This window comes from Leuciscus leuciscus (assembly GCF_965113295.1).
Source record: "Leuciscus leuciscus genome assembly, chromosome: 17".
Classification (NCBI taxonomy): domain Eukaryota; kingdom Metazoa; phylum Chordata; class Actinopteri; order Cypriniformes; family Leuciscidae; genus Leuciscus; species Leuciscus leuciscus.
In genome coordinates, this window is record NC_138741.1 from 31,141,203 (window position 1) to 31,159,421 (window position 18,219).

Consider the following 18,219-nt stretch of genomic DNA (forward strand, 5'->3'; position numbering starts at 1 on the left):
AAAAAATGTGTTTTGGTGTACCACTGCCGGTGGTACTTAAGTGTCATGTTGACTGGTACAGCCCTACTTTGTATTTATATTTCACATGCACTTTTAATTGTTGGCTTTTGTACACCTACTGGTGTAACAATGTAATTGACTGACATAATCATTATTTGAAGAGCCAAGTTACTTTCAAAAGGTGTTTACTGCAATTAAACACTACAATAACTCCTTTTGTCTTCCAGTTCTCTATGTTAGAGCACTTTAATGGACAGCCTCTCAGTGTGCTTTGCTGTCAGAAGAAAGAGGCATTGCTTTGTGCCAAGACATTGAGCCAAAAAAATGTGGAAAGAATCCGTCATCTACCCTCATTCATGAGGTATACACAAATTTTCACTCCAGTAAATGGCTACCACAACAGTTCTGTAACTATACAACATGTCTTTGTAGGTATGTGGAGACTCAAGAGCCCCAGGAGCAGGTGCAGCTCCTTACCAGTGATGAACATGTCAAGGTAACTACTACTAATTAGTATTATTCCACAATAATCCATGTAGTTGACTGAATTGTGTCTCCTCTTTATTTCTATTACATGCAGAGTGTAACAAGTTTTGTGTAGTAGTTGTTTTGTGAGTCTGGTTGACAATTTCAGCAGTCTTTTAGATGATGCACCACAAACCTAAGAAATACACAATAAATCAGTGGGCAAACGTATTGCTGCAACTCCCACCGCTTACTGCTGAAGACTTTGACAAATAACCAAAATTATCTTTTTGCTGTTCCCATAAAATTCATAGGATTTGCATTGGTGGGCAATATACCGGTTTAAAAGAAAAACTTGAGCGCAATGCTTAATTTGTAAATGAATAATTGAGGGATCAAAAATAGCAATTAAAAGGCACTGTGAGGCCATCCTTAAAAATATTTTGGTTTGCAGTAACAGCAAAAAAAAAGAAAAAAAAGGGACTGTAGGTAGGTCTATATTTTTTTATATATAAAAAAGTATATATTTTTTATAAAAAAAAAAAAAAAAATCGGGGTCGGGATACATTTTTCACCTATGTCTAGGCGCTGTTTACACCAGGCCACTTCATGCGTTTTCTCAGATCGGATTCCAATCTGATTTATCAAAACGATTCCATTTACACCTGGTTACATAAATGTGTGTTGTTGTTTTTTGCTGATATAAATCTGATCTTCAATTCCCGCTATATGCAGATTTAATGGAGTGCACGTCACCGAAAGCAACGAGATACATTATTTTATTGATCGTTAGCTAAAATTTCTGAATCAAAGCCCGCAATAAGAGAAAGCGGAAACAGCCCTGGTAAGATCATTTCCTTTCTTTACATTTAATGAAGATGATTGTGTGTTAAGCGTCTGCGACTTACTTTCACTTTGATTTGCGATAGTTTGCACGTTGATGCAGCTTCTCATCTGCGGCGAGTGTGTTGCAGTAGCGTCGTCATATCTGACTAAAACATGACATATAGCCTATAACACGCTCTCGCATGTTTATTTTTTAATAAACCATATTCAACAACATATAAAAATGAAATAATCTTTAGAGTAAAGCCGCAGCCATCATTACCAAGCGCGAACCATTGACAGTGAATGAAACGAAGCGAACTTAGCTTGCAGGCTGTAGTGTGATGCATTAACCAATGGTGTAAACATAATCATAGATGACGCGCCACGGGTTTTTATTTAAAAGAAAGAACGTAGCTTATGTTTGTATGTAGGTCTAGGCAATTTATATTCACAATACTTAATAACTAATATTATTTTATTGCATTTGTATTAGTTGTTTTAAGAGTTAAAAAAAAATCGGTCGGTCTTAACGCAAGTTTACAACCGGCAAGTCGGTCGGACTAAAAGGAAAAAAATTAATAAAATTGGGTCGGTACTAAATTGACAGGGTCGGTCGGGTTACGGCAAACAAGAATATTTTTAAGGATGGCCTGACCGACATCACCATATTACAACTTCAGTTTTCCTGGAACATACAATGACGACATAGTTGCTTTTATAGTTGTGCTATTACTGTTTAATGAACCATGAATACGGCAACAACTCAACGTCTAATCCTTTTGGTGAAGGAGGCCAACCATTAGAAATCTGTGTGCGAAGTTTGGTTAGAGCAGAACAAAACGCACATGCAGCATTAATGTCAGCAGCAGACCGAGATTTACAGGCAGCCATTTTTAATATTTCTTTAAATATTTGCAGCATTCAGCTTTGGCAAATGGAAGCTCAGGCATGCTTGCTTGACACACAGGAACCAATGAGGTTCATTCTTGCATGTTACATCAGCACGTTTGAGCTTCTGCAAGAACCAATTACATTTTACTCAGATTGACCCTTACACAATTTGGGGTTGGCATCTCTATCACTTGCTTTAACCACTATAATGTTGGCCAGAGGTGCCAAACTCAATTTCTGCTTTGGCCACATTAGCTAATGTGTAGCTGATATAACAAAACAAACTAAGCACTCATAACAAAACAACATGATTTTTGTAGTCATACAGTAGATGCACATGTGCTTTGTATGCATTATCACACAGTATATACAACATTTTATGTTTTATGTTTATCTTTTATTGCCAATATGTGATAAAGCCTAATATATTTGGGAAAAGGCCAACTAATAAAATGTGTACAAGTTTGTAAAAATAACGTTAACTAATGCAAATAAGAATAAATGACTTACTAATCAGAAGTTATATCTGCTGGATCAAGCTGCATTGTGTTGTTCTGAGGTAAGTTCAAGGCTTATTTCTCACAGTAGGGATGTTCATTTAATTTTTATTTAATTTCATTTAACTGACAACCGAATAATGGATAAGTCTGTGACCCATTAAAATTAACCATTTTTTTTTCCAGGGGTTTAGTTTTAAATGCACAAATAGCCGCATAAACAACATGAGAATGTGTTACCCCAACACTACTTGCCTGAATTGTGAACTTTGTGTCTATGGATTCTTTGGGTCATGATGTATCCATCGGTTCTGGTTAGACTAACAAAACGAAAGTAAAAAAAAATTAAAAGGGGCATCTTGTTTGTTTTCTTTATTTTGTATATAAGCAATCAACTAATCTTCTTTTGTGATTTGTGTCTTTTCAGGATGTATGTCAAAAATTACTGAAAAAACTCCATAAATACCACAAAAATTACTATCCAATTCTTCAATGTCTGCACTCTTTGACATCATTACTGCCTAAGTTTCCTCTCGGAAAGCACGTAAGTAGACCTTTTGGCAACACTTTCTTTTTAAACATTGACTTCAGTACACATTACATGTACTTAATATTAATAACAGTAAATTATGCATAATTACATGCAACTAAACCCTTTAACACTTTAAACTATTTTAATGTGTCCTTGCTACACATTACTTGTATTTACTATAGTAATAACTATAAATTAGGCATAATTACATGCAACTAACCCTCAACCAAACCTTAATCCTACCCTAACCCTATAGTAAGTACACTGTATAAGTATAATTACACTGTAACAGGAACACGGTTACTCTTTATTTTAATGTCTTTGTCACACTGTAACTATACATTTAAGTACTGAGTAATATTAAGTAAGTTAATGTACTTACTATAGGGTTAGGATTAGGGTTTGGTTTTGTTTAGGGTTAGTTGCATGTAATTATGCATAATTTATAGCAATTACTAAACTAACTAGATGTAACAAGTAACAGTGACACTGTAAAATAAAGTGTTACCTGTAACCCCAAACCCAAACTTTATAGTAAGTACATGTTAATTAATATTACTAGTGGTGGGAGAAAAAAACGATCCATCGATGCATCGCGATTCTCTCTCCAACGATTCTGGATCGATTCTGAGAATTTCAGAATCGATTCTGAGCTTAGTTTTTTACCAGATGTGCGATGACGCTGAGTTTGCTTTAGAAACACCCGTCTTCTGCTTGCTAACAATTCCTCACACACGTACACAACTCGAACCTTCCGTAAAATAATATCTTTCATAAAGTTCGGAAAGGTTGAAGCGAATTACAAGGACATTCACAGGCTTCATTGCACAGGATGCTGTGAGAGACGTGCGCTTGTTTTGATGTTACACTTAAAGTGTGCTGTCTCGCCCGTCTGTATTTTCCTTACAAATGCTCTACGAAGTCATCATTTATGTGGTTTGGAATGCAGTGGACTTATATTTAAAATATGAATCTCACTAACAGAAGGCTACTTTCAATTTTAAATGCTGTACGAGACTGCTCGCGCAAGCGGCTGTGCGACTCCGTGTAAGTGGTTTAATATACTTGTGCAAAATGAACGTAAACACAGCCAGTTATGTCTTAAGGGATTAAACGGACAGGACAAACCACATTGCTTCTTATGTTTCAAAAGAGATCCGAGCGTGAATGCAGCTTAATAGATCTCCCGCAGTCTATGCCATAGTAAAATACAAAAGTACGATGAAGAAAAATCACTCACAGTTCTTGAATGGAAAATGTTCAGATAATCTTAAATACTGAAAGCACTCTTTGTTTGTTGTTTGTCATGTTTCTATGCTCCTCTTTATTATTTGCTACTTGCTTGTATGGTTTGAAGTTATATAAGTTTAAAATTCTTAAAATACAACAGTTTTAATAATTTTTTTAAATTTGTAATAATTTTTTTAAAAAGTACTTAATTATTTATGTAAACTAATGAATTAATAAGGGGGGAAAAGTAGATAAAGAATCAATCTGGAATCGGATCGTGACCTTCGGAATCGGATCGGATCGTGAGGTGACTAAAGATTCCCACCTCTAAATATTACCCAGTATTTAAACCAAATTAAGTGATCAAGTAATAATTTACTTCCAAGACAAAATGGTCAAATTATCTTTTCTTTTTCAGAACACAATGTAGATTGTATAGAATGAATATAATAAAGATGTACTATATTTGTCATGTTGCCGTTGTCATGTGGCCTACCAGTCTCAGTCTCTATTCACAAAGTTTTTCAAAGAAATTCGGACACTGTTACTGTTACATTTATATTGTAAAACCTGTCTAACAATTTATGGTTTGTTGATCCTCTTAAACAAGGATTTATTGGCTATCATGCAGTGAATCTAAAAAAGCATAGAAACAGGACACTGGTGTCCCATTAAACATTGATGGGTACATTTTGCTAGAAAAAAAAAGTTTGATATATATACACTACCGTTCAAAAGTCAGTAAGTCAGTAAGATTTTTAATGTTTTTAAAAGAAGTATCTTCTGCTCACCAAGGCTGCATTTATTTGATTAAAAATACAAACAAAAACAGTAATATTGTGAAATTTTATTCCAATTTAAAACAGCTGTTTTCTATGTGAATATACAGTAAAGTGTAATTTATTCCTGTGATCAAAGCTGAATTTTCAGCATCATTACTCCAGTCTTCAGTGTCACATGATCCTTCAGAAATCATTCTAATATGATGATTTGATGCTCAAGAAACATTCATTATTATTATCAATGTTGAAAACAGTTGTGTACAATTTTTTTTCAAAATTCTTTGATGAATAGAAAGTTCAAAAGAACAGCATTTATCTGAAATCTAAAGCTTTTGTAACATTAAACACTACCGTTCAAAAGTTTGGGGTCAGTAAGAATTTTTTTTTGGGGGGGGGGGAAATAAATAAAATAAATCAATAATTTTATTCATCAAGGATGAGTTAAACTGATCAAAAGTTACAGTAAAGACATTTATAATGTTAGAAAATATTCTATTTTAAATGAATGCTGTTATTTTGAACTTTCTATTCATCAAAGAATTTAGAAAAAAATTTGTACACGACTGTTTTCAACATTGATAATAATAATGAATGTTTCTTGAGCATCAAATCATCATATTAGAATGATTTCTGAAGGATCATGTGACACTGAAGACTGGAGTAATGATGCTGACAATTCAGCTTTGATCACAGGAATAAATTACAGTTTAAAATATATTAGAATAGAAAACAGTCATTTTAAATTGTCATAATATTTCACAATATTACTGTTTTTTTTTTATTGTTTTTAATCAAATAAATGCAGCCTTGGTGAGCAGAAGATACTTCTTTTAAAAACATTAAAAAAAAAATCTTACTGACCCCAAACTTTTGAACGGTAGTGTATATATATCAAACTTTTTTTTTCTAGCAAAATGAGTTGAATTAAGAACTAAAGACAATGGCTAGTGTTTAATGTTCATCACATGTAACTGTTACTGTGCTTAGATACGAGAACTCCATGTATCCTGCATTGAGAAGAATCTGTGGGAGACAGAGGAATATGACTCAGCCATGCAACTTCTGAGGTAACCCAGTCTACTAACCTGTCAGAAATGACCTTTTGTCTTGTTAGTTAAATATTTTTTTTTATTTTGGATGGAATTATAGTCAGAATCTAAAAAAGAGTCTGAGTGTTGTTGTTTTTTACCATGTGATCGCGGTTGGTGACCACCTGAGTTGACGTCAAGCATGCTTGCTTAACACGCAGGAACCAATGAGGTTCATTCTCGCATGTTACACCAGCACGTTTGAGCTTCTGCAAGAACCAATGAAACTTGTCTTTGGTTGGTAAGGTTGAGCGCTACCATTGCTTTTTCAATGATGTACATTGATCGGAATATCCGATCTGTCTTCTTACATGACAGACGCAAATGTACGTATCCTATTTATGTCAGATTTATTTCCACATATGAATGAGGCCTGAAACTGATCTGAGAATATCGGAATCCAGGTGCTTTTTTCCTGCTTACACAGTTGGGGGTCATTTCCCATCTGTGCCACATGGGAGGCAAAAAACGGAATTATGTCACTCCTAAGACCAAATCACAAATAATCCCAAAATGGCTACTGCTGGCAATCCTCCTCAGCATTTCGCCCAAAGACACTGTACACCATTGAGGCAATAGCGATAGAGCCTTGGGTGCTGAGCCTTTTCTTCATAAATGCAATAAATATTTTGATTTATTGATTTTAATCTGCGATGACATAACATTAAGGTTCATTTATGTACAGACAAAATGCATTGAATGATGGAGAACAAGTTAAAAAATAAACATCTTACATTTTAAAATCTTTATTTGAATATGACAACATTTTTTATTTTAAAATCTTTGTTTGAATATTGCAACGTGATCCCTCGTTCTACACTATTTCTATGATTAAATCACTGACAGAGACTCCTCCCCTATTAGCTAATCAATGTGGCCATAGTTAGTAAGCGTGTTGACATCATCCATAGCAACGAGGTCAACCCCGCCCTTTCTCTTAGCTTAAAGGGAAGGTTCGGAGTAAAATCAACCTAGGGTCCTTTGCACCATGACCTCGAGCTAAACACCCCCCCAGAAGCCTTTTTTCCCTTGGTTGAACATTATTAAAGTTAGAGCTTATTTAGAGAAATCAGCCGAATGGCTTAGTGCAGGCGCTAATGGATTCTATGATGTATCTCGTAAAGTACCCCACTAATAATGCCCAGAATGGTACCAAACTTATACAGTAGTACAAATAGGTTCTGTACTCATAAAACGAGGCATTGGAAAGTTTGTAAGTACATCAGGAGTTTATTTAAATAACACTTGCCTGACGGCTCATGCTACCGCTAACCCGGACGTCGACGTCACTTCAGTGGTTTGGGAAAAGCACGTAAAAGTCCTGGCAGAAAGCGATGTAGCACTGTTGCCGCTCTCTCTTATTGTGGTCTTTGATTTTTAAATTAGCTGATGATCAATAAAATGCAGCTAATATCTGTTGCTTTCGGTGACGTGCACTCCATTAAATCTGCATATAGCGCGGGAATTGAAGATCGGATTTATATCCGTTTTTCAAAAACACATTTATGTTACCAGGTGTAAATGGAATCGTTTTGAAAAATCGGATAGCTATCCGATCTGAGAAAACGCATGAAGTGGCCAGGTGTAAACAGCCCCTCACTGAGAAGCATGTTTGAGAAGCACTGCTCTAAGACTCGAGAGTACAGATCTGTTAACTCAAGCAATCACAGGAGTTAGAACAACACAATAGGGCAAGTGTAAACACGTGTGAGCAATCATGGATCAGACACATGGGTGGAGCAACTTTGGGCGCTTTCACACTGGCAGTTTAATTCGAAAAGGGGCACGGTTCGCATGAAATATTGGTAATGTGAAAGCAGTCGAACGCACTCGGGAGCGCACTGGGTCTGTACATCACTTGGGTTTACTGAACCCAAGTTCAGTACTGTAGGAATTGCGCAATTGTTCAGGAAGTAAAGTAACCTGTGCGTGCATTTTATCCGATGTCATTCAACAAAATACATGTAAGAGATGACAGTGGTGATGATTTCCCTTGGATAAGAGCGAGAGTGAGCATGCAGTGTATTCGCACATTGTGAGTGCAATCAGAGAGGCAAATGAAGGGCTCTCAATCCGCTGACTCCTCAAAAGAGTCCGTTTGTAAGCAGCAGAAAGCCGCCTTCATGCAGCACACAAACAGTAAACCCAAATGTCGTTTACTCTGCTGCGCATAATAGCACCAAATTAATAAAAAAGACAATGTATTTGACCTGCTTCCTGTTTTCTATCATTCGCCATGCACGTTTGTAATGATGTAAGATGAATGCTACAGGGTTCGAAAGAATCAAATGAGTGTGACCAGCTAGTCCAACACTGCGGGTCTGGGAAAGATCACGCTCATACTCGGAGTGTATCAACAGCGTGAAAACCCCCTTAAAACACAGGGCCCATTCCCACAGAACCTGTTTTTACATTCTACTGCGCTGCTTTTCCATTGTTGTTCTATGTAGGGCTGTACCCGAATAATCGAATATTCGTTCGGTGGGTTGGTATTCGATTTGAAAATTTGACATTCGAATATTCGGTTTTTGTTTTGTTGTTTTTTTCACACCTGGGATCCCCCGCGAAACTGTTCTCATTCGCGCTTGAATAAGGCCGGCGACACACTGGCTGCGCCTGCGTGGCGTGAGCGTCTCAGCTGTGTGGCGTGTCCGTTTTTATTTCGGCTCCCATGTTAACAGGTTGGAGTTTGCACACTGCCTGCGTGAGACACGCGTCTCAGGCGCGGCTCGAGCCATGCGGAAAACGCGTGCATGCTAGAAATAGAACCGACGTCTATGTTCCAGCAACAGGAGTGTTCTCTGGCTAGAGCGCAGAACAGCGGAGTTTGTATGGACCGAAGTGCATGCCTGAGCTTGTGTTTTGGGTTAAGCTGCGTTGCTTTGACATTGTGGAAAATAGAATAGGCTAATAGAAACAAAATGTATTAGCCTTTTTACCCGTTATTATCAATCTAAATTAATCTCGTTTTTAATTTAACTTCATTTCGTTTTTCTTTATTTCAATTTCGTTTTTCTTCATTTCAATTTCGTTTTTCTTCATTTCAATTTCGTTTTTTCTTTAAATTTCGTTTTTATTTATTTAAATTACGTTTTACTTTATTTCAATTTCGTTTTTTATTTATTTAAATTTCGTTTTTCTTTATTTAAATTTTGTTTTTCTTTATTTAAATCTACACTTTACTGTGTCAGTAATTTGTTAGTCAGAAAAATATTAGACTACCTTAAAAGTATTGCTTAATTTAACAGACCTGTGTGTGTGCATTTTATATCACTAGTGTAGTGTCCGTTCTCGGAGCATATAAGCCCTGTCCGTGCCGCTTCCCGCTCGCTGTAGTTTACTAAAAGTTTATTATTCTGAATGTGTCGCGTGTCCATCTATATTGCACCAAATGAGACACTGCACTCCCTTGTGAAGTCGATTGGATGAACGGTTCTCGAAATAATCAAAATGCAAACGGACATACAGACACATAGAGATTCCTGCCTTTATTAGAGAGAAGAATATTTTCAGCACCCTCTCTCCGAAGCTTCGAATATTCGATGTTCATTACTACTGAAGCTTCGAAGCTCAAAAAATGGTATTCGGACCAGCCCTAGTTCTATGTAAACATGCACTAGATGGATGTGTTGGACAGTTGCACCTTGTCTTTGCAGTGTATAACGCATAAAATGGTGTTCTAAAAAATGCGGCATTCAAGTTAAAAGAAGTTCAACTTGTATAAATTTGCATCTATAGACCTTGCGTTTTTTTTTTTTGTTCCACTGACGTAAACGGTAACAGCAAAAACATGTTCTGTTTCAATGGCCTCTAATACCGTATTTTCCAGAATATAAAAGTCATGTTTGCATGCAAACACATTCACATCCAAGCCTATTTATGATCAAACTAAAATGCTAAATAAATAAATTGTTGGTTGAACCGAATAGCTGTTCCGGTCAGCGTGACAACCACTCCACTGTGGTGGTACACCAAACAATGTGTTTTTATGTGGTTATTGGGACATAAGTGAATTACAAAGCATTGTTTACATAATAAATAATAGTTTAGCAACATTGCGAATATATAAACGTTTGTTTTTGTGCCGAGTGAAAGGGATGTGAGCCTATAAATTTGGATTAAGCTTTGTCTGCTTTTCCATGATTTTAACAATATTCCATGAGTTATAACACTGGACTACACATGGAATTTCTTGTTTCTCTTCCCAAATCCTCACTCACTTCTCTCAAGTGAGTTTTTTTTTTTTTTTTTTAAAGGGTAATATTAATCTTTTAAATTGTGTTAAAAAACGACTAAATCTTAAACATCTTTATTTTTAGTTTTGAATAACTAAACCTGGCTCTTGCCATGAACATAATCATAGAAGCTGGAATGTAAACACCTGATGTGTATGTATGTATGTTGTTGTTGTTTTATTTAGTTTTATGATTCAGTGGTTACTGTATTTATTGGAGGGATTGCTCCAGTTTCAGTGTCACTCTTGATTATTTCTCCCCAGGATTCTTGCAAAAGATGAGCTCGTTGCAGCTTTAGAGAAGTGTGCTGAAATTCTTAAATCTGCCAAAACCAAAAGAATGCAGAATGTTCTTCAACAAGTGGAAGATTTTATTGGCAGATTAGAAGCGCTGGAGGGTAAGTCAGTATGTGTTGTTTACATTCAAGTTTCAAATGTATTTAATAGAAATAATCAGAATATCACAAACTATTTGCTTTTCCATTCAGTGGGTTCAAGAGAACAAACTAGTCACTTCTGGAGAAATTGGAAAAGAATATGAAATGCCTTATTTTTGGGAACAAAACTGTGTCAGTAAATGTGATTCATTTTATTAATCATTTTAATGGCAATCTTATTCAGAGCAACATTTGGAATGCTATGCAAAAATATTGATCTGCTGATATTTTCTTCTGAGTTTACAAGTCAACATGACTTGAAGTCACATCACATCAAGCAATTTATTCTGTAAACATGTTTCCACGGTAGTTCATGCTCATTTTCTTATCTAATAAAACATGTATCCACCTCAAGCGAGCGTCCTCAAGTCCCCTGCATGTTCACTGTGCTAGCTGTGTATTCTTAACTCTAGTATACATGTGGAATCATCAGTAGACAATTTTATCCACACATTTTTCTGAATCTCTTAGATGGCTTAGGGAAAGCTCAATTTGTATTCACAAGAAGTTTCAGAACTCTGCTTTCTGCAAAAACTCACAATTGAAGGAGAATTAAGGCCCATTCACACCAAGGACAACAGCTATAATGATAATGTTTTAATAATCGTTCTAATGAGAATAGAGAAAGCCCACACCATAACAATAATGACACTGACAAATGATATCATTAGAATAACTTTTCATTTTTTTTTTCAGCTGATAAAAATGATAAAAACTTTGAAAGTCAATAAGATTCCAACTGGCTTTAAAACAGCAGACAACATAACTGCAGTTCATGCTCATCATAAACAGAATGTTAATGTCCGTTGGTTTGGGCTGATGATTGAGTAGATGTAAATATTTCCAAAAATTATAGTGTTACAATAAATCCTTTTTGTCAGCATGTTACTAGTCAATAAAAAAAAAAAAAATCTTCTCATTTACAAGGTTGGTGGACATGGTCAGGTCTCTCACCGGTGGAGTGTTAACAACGATTTATAGGGATAGTTGACCCAAAAATGAACATTTAGGGCCCTATCTTGCACCCAGCGCAAGTGACTTTGTACACCGACGCATGTATCATTCCTATTTTGCACCCGCGCAAAGCGGACTTTTCCCTCCTCAGAAGCACGTCGGTTAACTAAGAAATAGACTTGCGCTCCCGGGGGCGGTTCAGCGCAAAGAGGCGGCGTGTTCCGGCGCAAACGTTCCTTCATGCTATTTTGCAGGTTTAGAAAACAATTGCGCCGCTAACCAGGAAAAAATAGTTTAAAGTCAGTGGCGCGTTGCGCATGTTATTCATATGCTATTTTAAGGGCGCATGCTTGGCCATAATCAATGTAGCGTGTGACCAACGCGCATACACTTTGATTCTCTCATCTACACAGAAGCAGCAGTTTTCATTTTTGCAAATCATACATTATTACGATAGATAGATAGATAGATAGATAGATAGATAGATAGATAGATAGATAGATAGATAGATAGATAGATAGATAATTAGATAGATAATTAGATAGACAATTTATTATAAAAGCATACATCTAGCTTACACATTTACCCAAATTATCATACGCCTGTTTAACCGAAGTTAATTTGGGTGGGTTTCTCCATTTCAATGTAACTTCTCTCTTTTACGGCCGTGACGAGAGCGTTGCTCTCCTTGGCTGTGAACCGCTCCTGGCGCGCGCCTGGCAAATCCGCCGTTACAATAGCAATCCGCTATGGAAAAAGCACCTCTGCTCTAAAAGGGAATGTGAGATGACGCTCTGATTGGTTTATTTCACGTTACGCCCAAACCACACCTATGAATAATGAAGCTACTTCAGACCAACCCATTTTAGATTTGCGCCTGGTGCAAGAGTCATTTATCCCGCCGGGAAAATAGCAACAGCGCCGAGACCCGCCCACAAAGTTACTTGCGCTTTGCGCTTGACACTTGCGTTTCAGATCGTTAAAATAGGGCCCTTAGTCTTTAAAACCTAGTCCGACCAACTAGCAGATTGCCAAAGAGTAGTCTTATTTTTATGATTCAGATAGACCAATGTACTGTTTTATGTAACTGACTTTTATGTACCTAAACTTAAAGTCTTGAAGCAAAAGTCTTTTTTTGGGGGGGGGGGTTGTTTTCACTGCATAACAGGGCATGTAAATAATGCACTTTTATTTCCTTGTTGAACTTAAGATATATAATATTTTTTTAAAGGAGTTCTTCTGTTATGCTGAATTGGGTTATTTCGAGTTTGTGTGGCAATAAGCCAGCCTGAGTTGCTTATAATTTGCAATCATTTGCAAAGAATTGAGTGCATTAAAAATTGAATCACTAGATGTACAGTAAAACCCTTTGTAACACATTGCTTTGCCTTTCAGGTGTCACTTCAGAAGATTCCACTGGGGATGGTGTCATCTTGGAGAAGAACAGAAGAACAGATCTCTTTCAGCTTCAAAAGGTAAAGTATTTGTCGTTTTATTTAGCTTAATTGGAATTCGTTTTTTTCTAGCACGTGTTACATGGATGTAATGAGTAATGTGTACATTTAAAAAGGGACAACCATTATAGAGAGCATATTGTTATACACAAATTGCACTTCCAAACAGTGATATGCCTTTCTGTGTACAAAGGTGATGGTTTATTCATTCTCAGGTACTGAGATAAGACACAGATTTTGTAACAGGAGGCATTAATACAGCATGATCTTGCTTTGGTTCATAATTTTAAAGTAACAAATAAATATAATATTACTGTAAAACAGCAACACAACAACCACTTTTATTTATAAAGCACATTTAAACACAATAAAGATTGTTCCAAAGTGAAGTACAGAGTACAAAGCAGGTATACACAATAAAAACAATAAGTGCAGGTTTCCAAAAGCTAAAGAATAAAAATACGATTTAAGAGTAGATTTAAAAATGTCCAATGAAGGAGCAGACCTCACACGATAGGGGAGACCATTCCCAAGCTTGGGCCGGGCCACAGAAAAGGCCCGATCACTAGGGTTGGCTATCGTTTTAATTTTAACGATTCCGATTTCGATTCTGCTTATCGATTCCTTATTTCGATTTCAATAAGGTAAAAAAAACAACTACTTGGATATCATTCACATTTAGTCTTATTGCAAAACATTTAATTGTAGCTGAATATCATGGCTTCAGAACACTTATGCAAGGAACGTTTTCCTGTGGTTTAAAAATACCATAGAAAAACAACTAGCCTAACTAATATATTGAAGCATTATTAAAGGCAATAAACAATAAAAGAACAAATAAAATAATTAGCTATCGCAACAAATAGATACAACTGAACAAAGATATGATTGAAATAAAGTGTTTTAAGATTTTCAGGTACAGAAACTGTAATCAAATGTAAAATAACACTGCACTTTATAAGAAAAAAAGTATACATTACAAATATAGTTACAAAAGTTATTCAGTCAAGAACAAGTGAATTATCTCGTTGTCTTTTGTTGTTTGATTAGTGTTAGGAGATGCCAGCAGGAATGTTAGGTGTGGTGTGTGCAGCACAAAAAAACTGCGCGCGACACCGTGACACAGTTAAGAGCAAGTGATTAGAAGATCTAAGTGCCCTAGCAGGATCACTAATATTCCTTGGTGCACGGCCGGACAATAATACAAACATAAGGATTTTAAAATCAACTCTGAATTTAATCGGAAGCCAGTGGAGCGATGCTAAAATAGGGGAGATATGGTCTCTCTTTTTAGACCCAGTCAAATGTCTTGCGGCCACATTTTGAACAAATATCAATCGTGATAAGGAAGATTGAGGTAGACCAGAATAAAGAGTTGCAATAATCTAATCGTGATGTTACAAGTGCATGAATCACAACTTCTAAATCTTTGCTTGAAAGAAGATTATTTAACTTTACAAAAGATCTAATAGAAAAAGATTCCTCTAATAACAGCACTAATTTGTTTATCAAAAAATAGTGAAGCGTCAAAGATCACCCCAAGGTTTTTGTTTGCGTACATTGGTTGAGAGAGGATCTAACTGGGCTTCCCGAGCAGGGGAGGAATTTACAGGATAACCTAGAGTTAAAACCTCTGTTTTATTCTCATTTAACTGCAAAAAACCTTACTACGTTTCCCAAACTTCAGTCTATTTTACTATCTGACAGTGTGAAGTACTTAATATTGATGCTGGTTTGTGTTTATAATTACTAGCTACGTTTAAATGGACACCATTTGTTTCAATCGGAATAAACTTGACGTTTACATGAAATCTAAACAAAGTGATAGGGTTGATGTGCGCGTTTGCGTCACAGAATTTAAAACATGCGCACAATGCATGAATATACAGAGATTGCCACTGTTGCCGCATAGCATCCTCTTACTATAGCTTCTTTTCTTTGTTTTAAAATGCAGGCTTTATTTTTATCATTTATCATAATATTAATATTGATAATGATACGTCATTGCACATCCACAGAACTTTCCAGTTTCAGTTTTCAATCCGATCAAGTGTTAATGTCCTATGGAACAGATTAGAAAAGGTTTAAACTAGAGGTCGACCGATAGTGGATTTTACCGATAACGATAGCTAGGTTGGGCCATACTTGCCGATAACCGATTAATCAACCGATAGTTTTTAAAATTGATACTGGATAAAAACAAACATAACACTCCAAGTAAAACAGTGCTGAACTTTATTATAAAAATAATAAAACTGTATTGAACCATGAAAACATGCTAAATGAAATAAATATATAATATGAATAAATATTGAAGTCAATAAAAGACATTCATTCAAACTGAAACAAAAAGTAATACTCTAAATAACAAATAAAACCAGTTACACTCAAAATGTAACTATTAAACTGTTATTTTCATTAAGCCAACTTAATGAATAAAAAAGTAACAAAATTTGATCGGTATAATATTTGAGCAATACAATTGCACCTTGATCATTCATGTTAGTTTGATAGTGCATTAACTATGGTTAACAAATAAAAACCTTAATTTAAAAATGTATTAGTACATGTTAATTAACAAATAATGAACAATCCTTATACAGAAGTTATTAACCTTAGTTAATGTTACATATGGAATTTTATTGTAAGTGTTATCATTTCATATCCAAACAGTCATGCTTAAATATCTACAATGCCAGAGCATTGAAATGACATAAATATTAAATGTATAGTCTCACACTTTTGCTTCTATTTTATAAACACTTGATGATTATCTAATCAAAATAACAAAACGTATTAAAGTGATGATGAAAAAAATAACCGAAATCGAATGCTTTTCTGATTTGTTTATGTTTCTGTCGGCTGTATGAACATATGAGTTTGCTATCTTACATCTCTAGCTTTAAATATGCATCTTCTGTGCATATTAAATGCATAAAAGTGACCAGCTGGATATAAACTAATGCAAATAGAGGTAACAATTGTGACATTAAACATTCGGGTCGGACTTACGTTTATTTTTGTCAGTGTTTTAACCGCTTGAGGTAATACTAATGTTAGCGTCCTCTCAGCCTCGAAGGCAAACAAACATAGGCTACTGTTGTGCTTGTGCTGTTCTTTCTCTACTAATGCAGCATTTAGTCAACAAATTAATCACTTTATAATGATATGACAAAATGTACTGTATACATAGACTACCTTTTAGCTGTCGGTGCTTTAAACGCGCATCTGATGTCAGCGCTCTCCACGCAGCGTGTGCTCTCAGTGCAGCACGCAGCATCACGTGTCGAAATAAACAACACGAGGCATCAGCGATAGTTTTTATTACACCTGTAGAGGCCGCTCTTGTACTGCATGATGCCAGCAGACCCTTCTCAGCTCTCTCTTACTGTGTAATGAATGACAGCGCGCTCAGCTGCTCCAGCAACGGACGCAACCAGGAAAAACTATCGGTATGTATTTTTGCCGATAACGATAGTTCCACCAATCAACTATCGGCGCCGATTAATCGGCAAAACCGATGAATCGGTCGACCTCTAGTTTAAACCACCCCTTACAATCCGAATGAAATTTAAATCGGATTTGGCCAATTCATTCGGATTGATGTGGTTACATAATTGAAAAAAATTAAATCAAACTGTGCTGTTATTCCGATTACCGTGTAAGTGTATGATGCGCACTGTTGCGTGGGTTTAAGTGATTCTGTCGACACGTCAAATTTCTGACATCGTGTGATTGTGCTACATTGACCAACAGATCATATTAATTTTTAACTTTCACTTTGACACATCTTTTGTTGACAGCCTCAATCAGCAACGTGCATTTTTATTTTATAAAAAAAATTATCAAGAATCGTGACAATTCACTTGTATATTATGTACTGACTACTGAAATGTTGGTATCGTGGCAACACTAAGTACTAGTCCTCAGACCATACTATATATCAAGTACTTTGGTTCAGCTTTGGAAAAATAGTATTGGTGGATTTAAAATGAACTATTGACATGATTCTATGTGCAGACGCTGCTCGAAAAAGAGTCCCGAAGGACAAAGAGAATGAATCCATATGAAGTGCTTCGAAGCCAGGTGATCGAGTTTATCGACAGCCTTGTGAGGTAAGGAGATAACACAACACTATAAGCGTGGTGTGCTTAATTATTTGCTTATCTCACAAAAAGTTTGTGGACCTCTGTTCAGAGAATACCTGACTCCTGCAGAACTCCAGCCACTCAGTGAAGTGTGCTACTACAGTTCCTCAGGGATCCTGAGACAGCGCCTCAATGTCACCCCTCGCACATCCATTCAGACGGCTCTCAGTCATCCTTTCCACTACCTGCAGGTAACTGACCTCTCATTCTGACTAACCAATTCCAATCTTAATTTCTGGCCTACATTTTCATTAGCCAATATGTTGTATTGTCAGAGCTTCCCAAACTCAAAGGCCTAAGGCCCCCCAAAACATCAGCAAAAGCTTCTTGTGAATGACTTCTATAGGTGTCAATCAGGTCCACTTGATAAAGCTGAAGCACTGTTATACTCCCCATTTAGTGAGCATCCATTGATGCATTTTGGAATAAGTGGATAATAGGTGGATAATAGTTGGAAAGCATCGCTGTATAGATATGAAAGGTAATGCTCAGAAACTTTAATTGCAGTGAAGAATTGATCTAAAGTTGTGATGCAACATTTGAGTTTTAACTACCAATGTGAATGCAAGCAGAAATCCACCTGATACAGTGGATACTACCAGAAACTAACAGCACAGCTGACTTATTGCGCTTATAACTGTTTTAACATCAAGTGCGTCCACTCTTTCTATTCTCATTC

The 18,219-nt window shown here is 36.1% G+C and overlaps 1 protein-coding gene across 1 annotated transcript in view; it reads left to right on the top strand.

The window, feature by feature from the left end:
• The window catches only part of orc3 (origin recognition complex, subunit 3), a 29,996-nt gene that overhangs the window by 6,800 nt on the left and 4,977 nt on the right, over positions 1–18,219 (top strand). The window contains exons 10-17 of the mRNA XM_082143476.1: positions 228–361; positions 433–496; positions 3,109–3,225; positions 6,213–6,292; positions 10,812–10,945; positions 13,334–13,413; positions 17,413–17,507; positions 17,590–17,731. Of these exons, the coding sequence (XP_081999602.1) occupies positions 228–361; positions 433–496; positions 3,109–3,225; positions 6,213–6,292; positions 10,812–10,945; positions 13,334–13,413; positions 17,413–17,507; positions 17,590–17,731 (846 nt within the window). The remainder of the gene's footprint in view (positions 1–227; positions 362–432; positions 497–3,108; positions 3,226–6,212; positions 6,293–10,811; positions 10,946–13,333; positions 13,414–17,412; positions 17,508–17,589; positions 17,732–18,219) is intronic.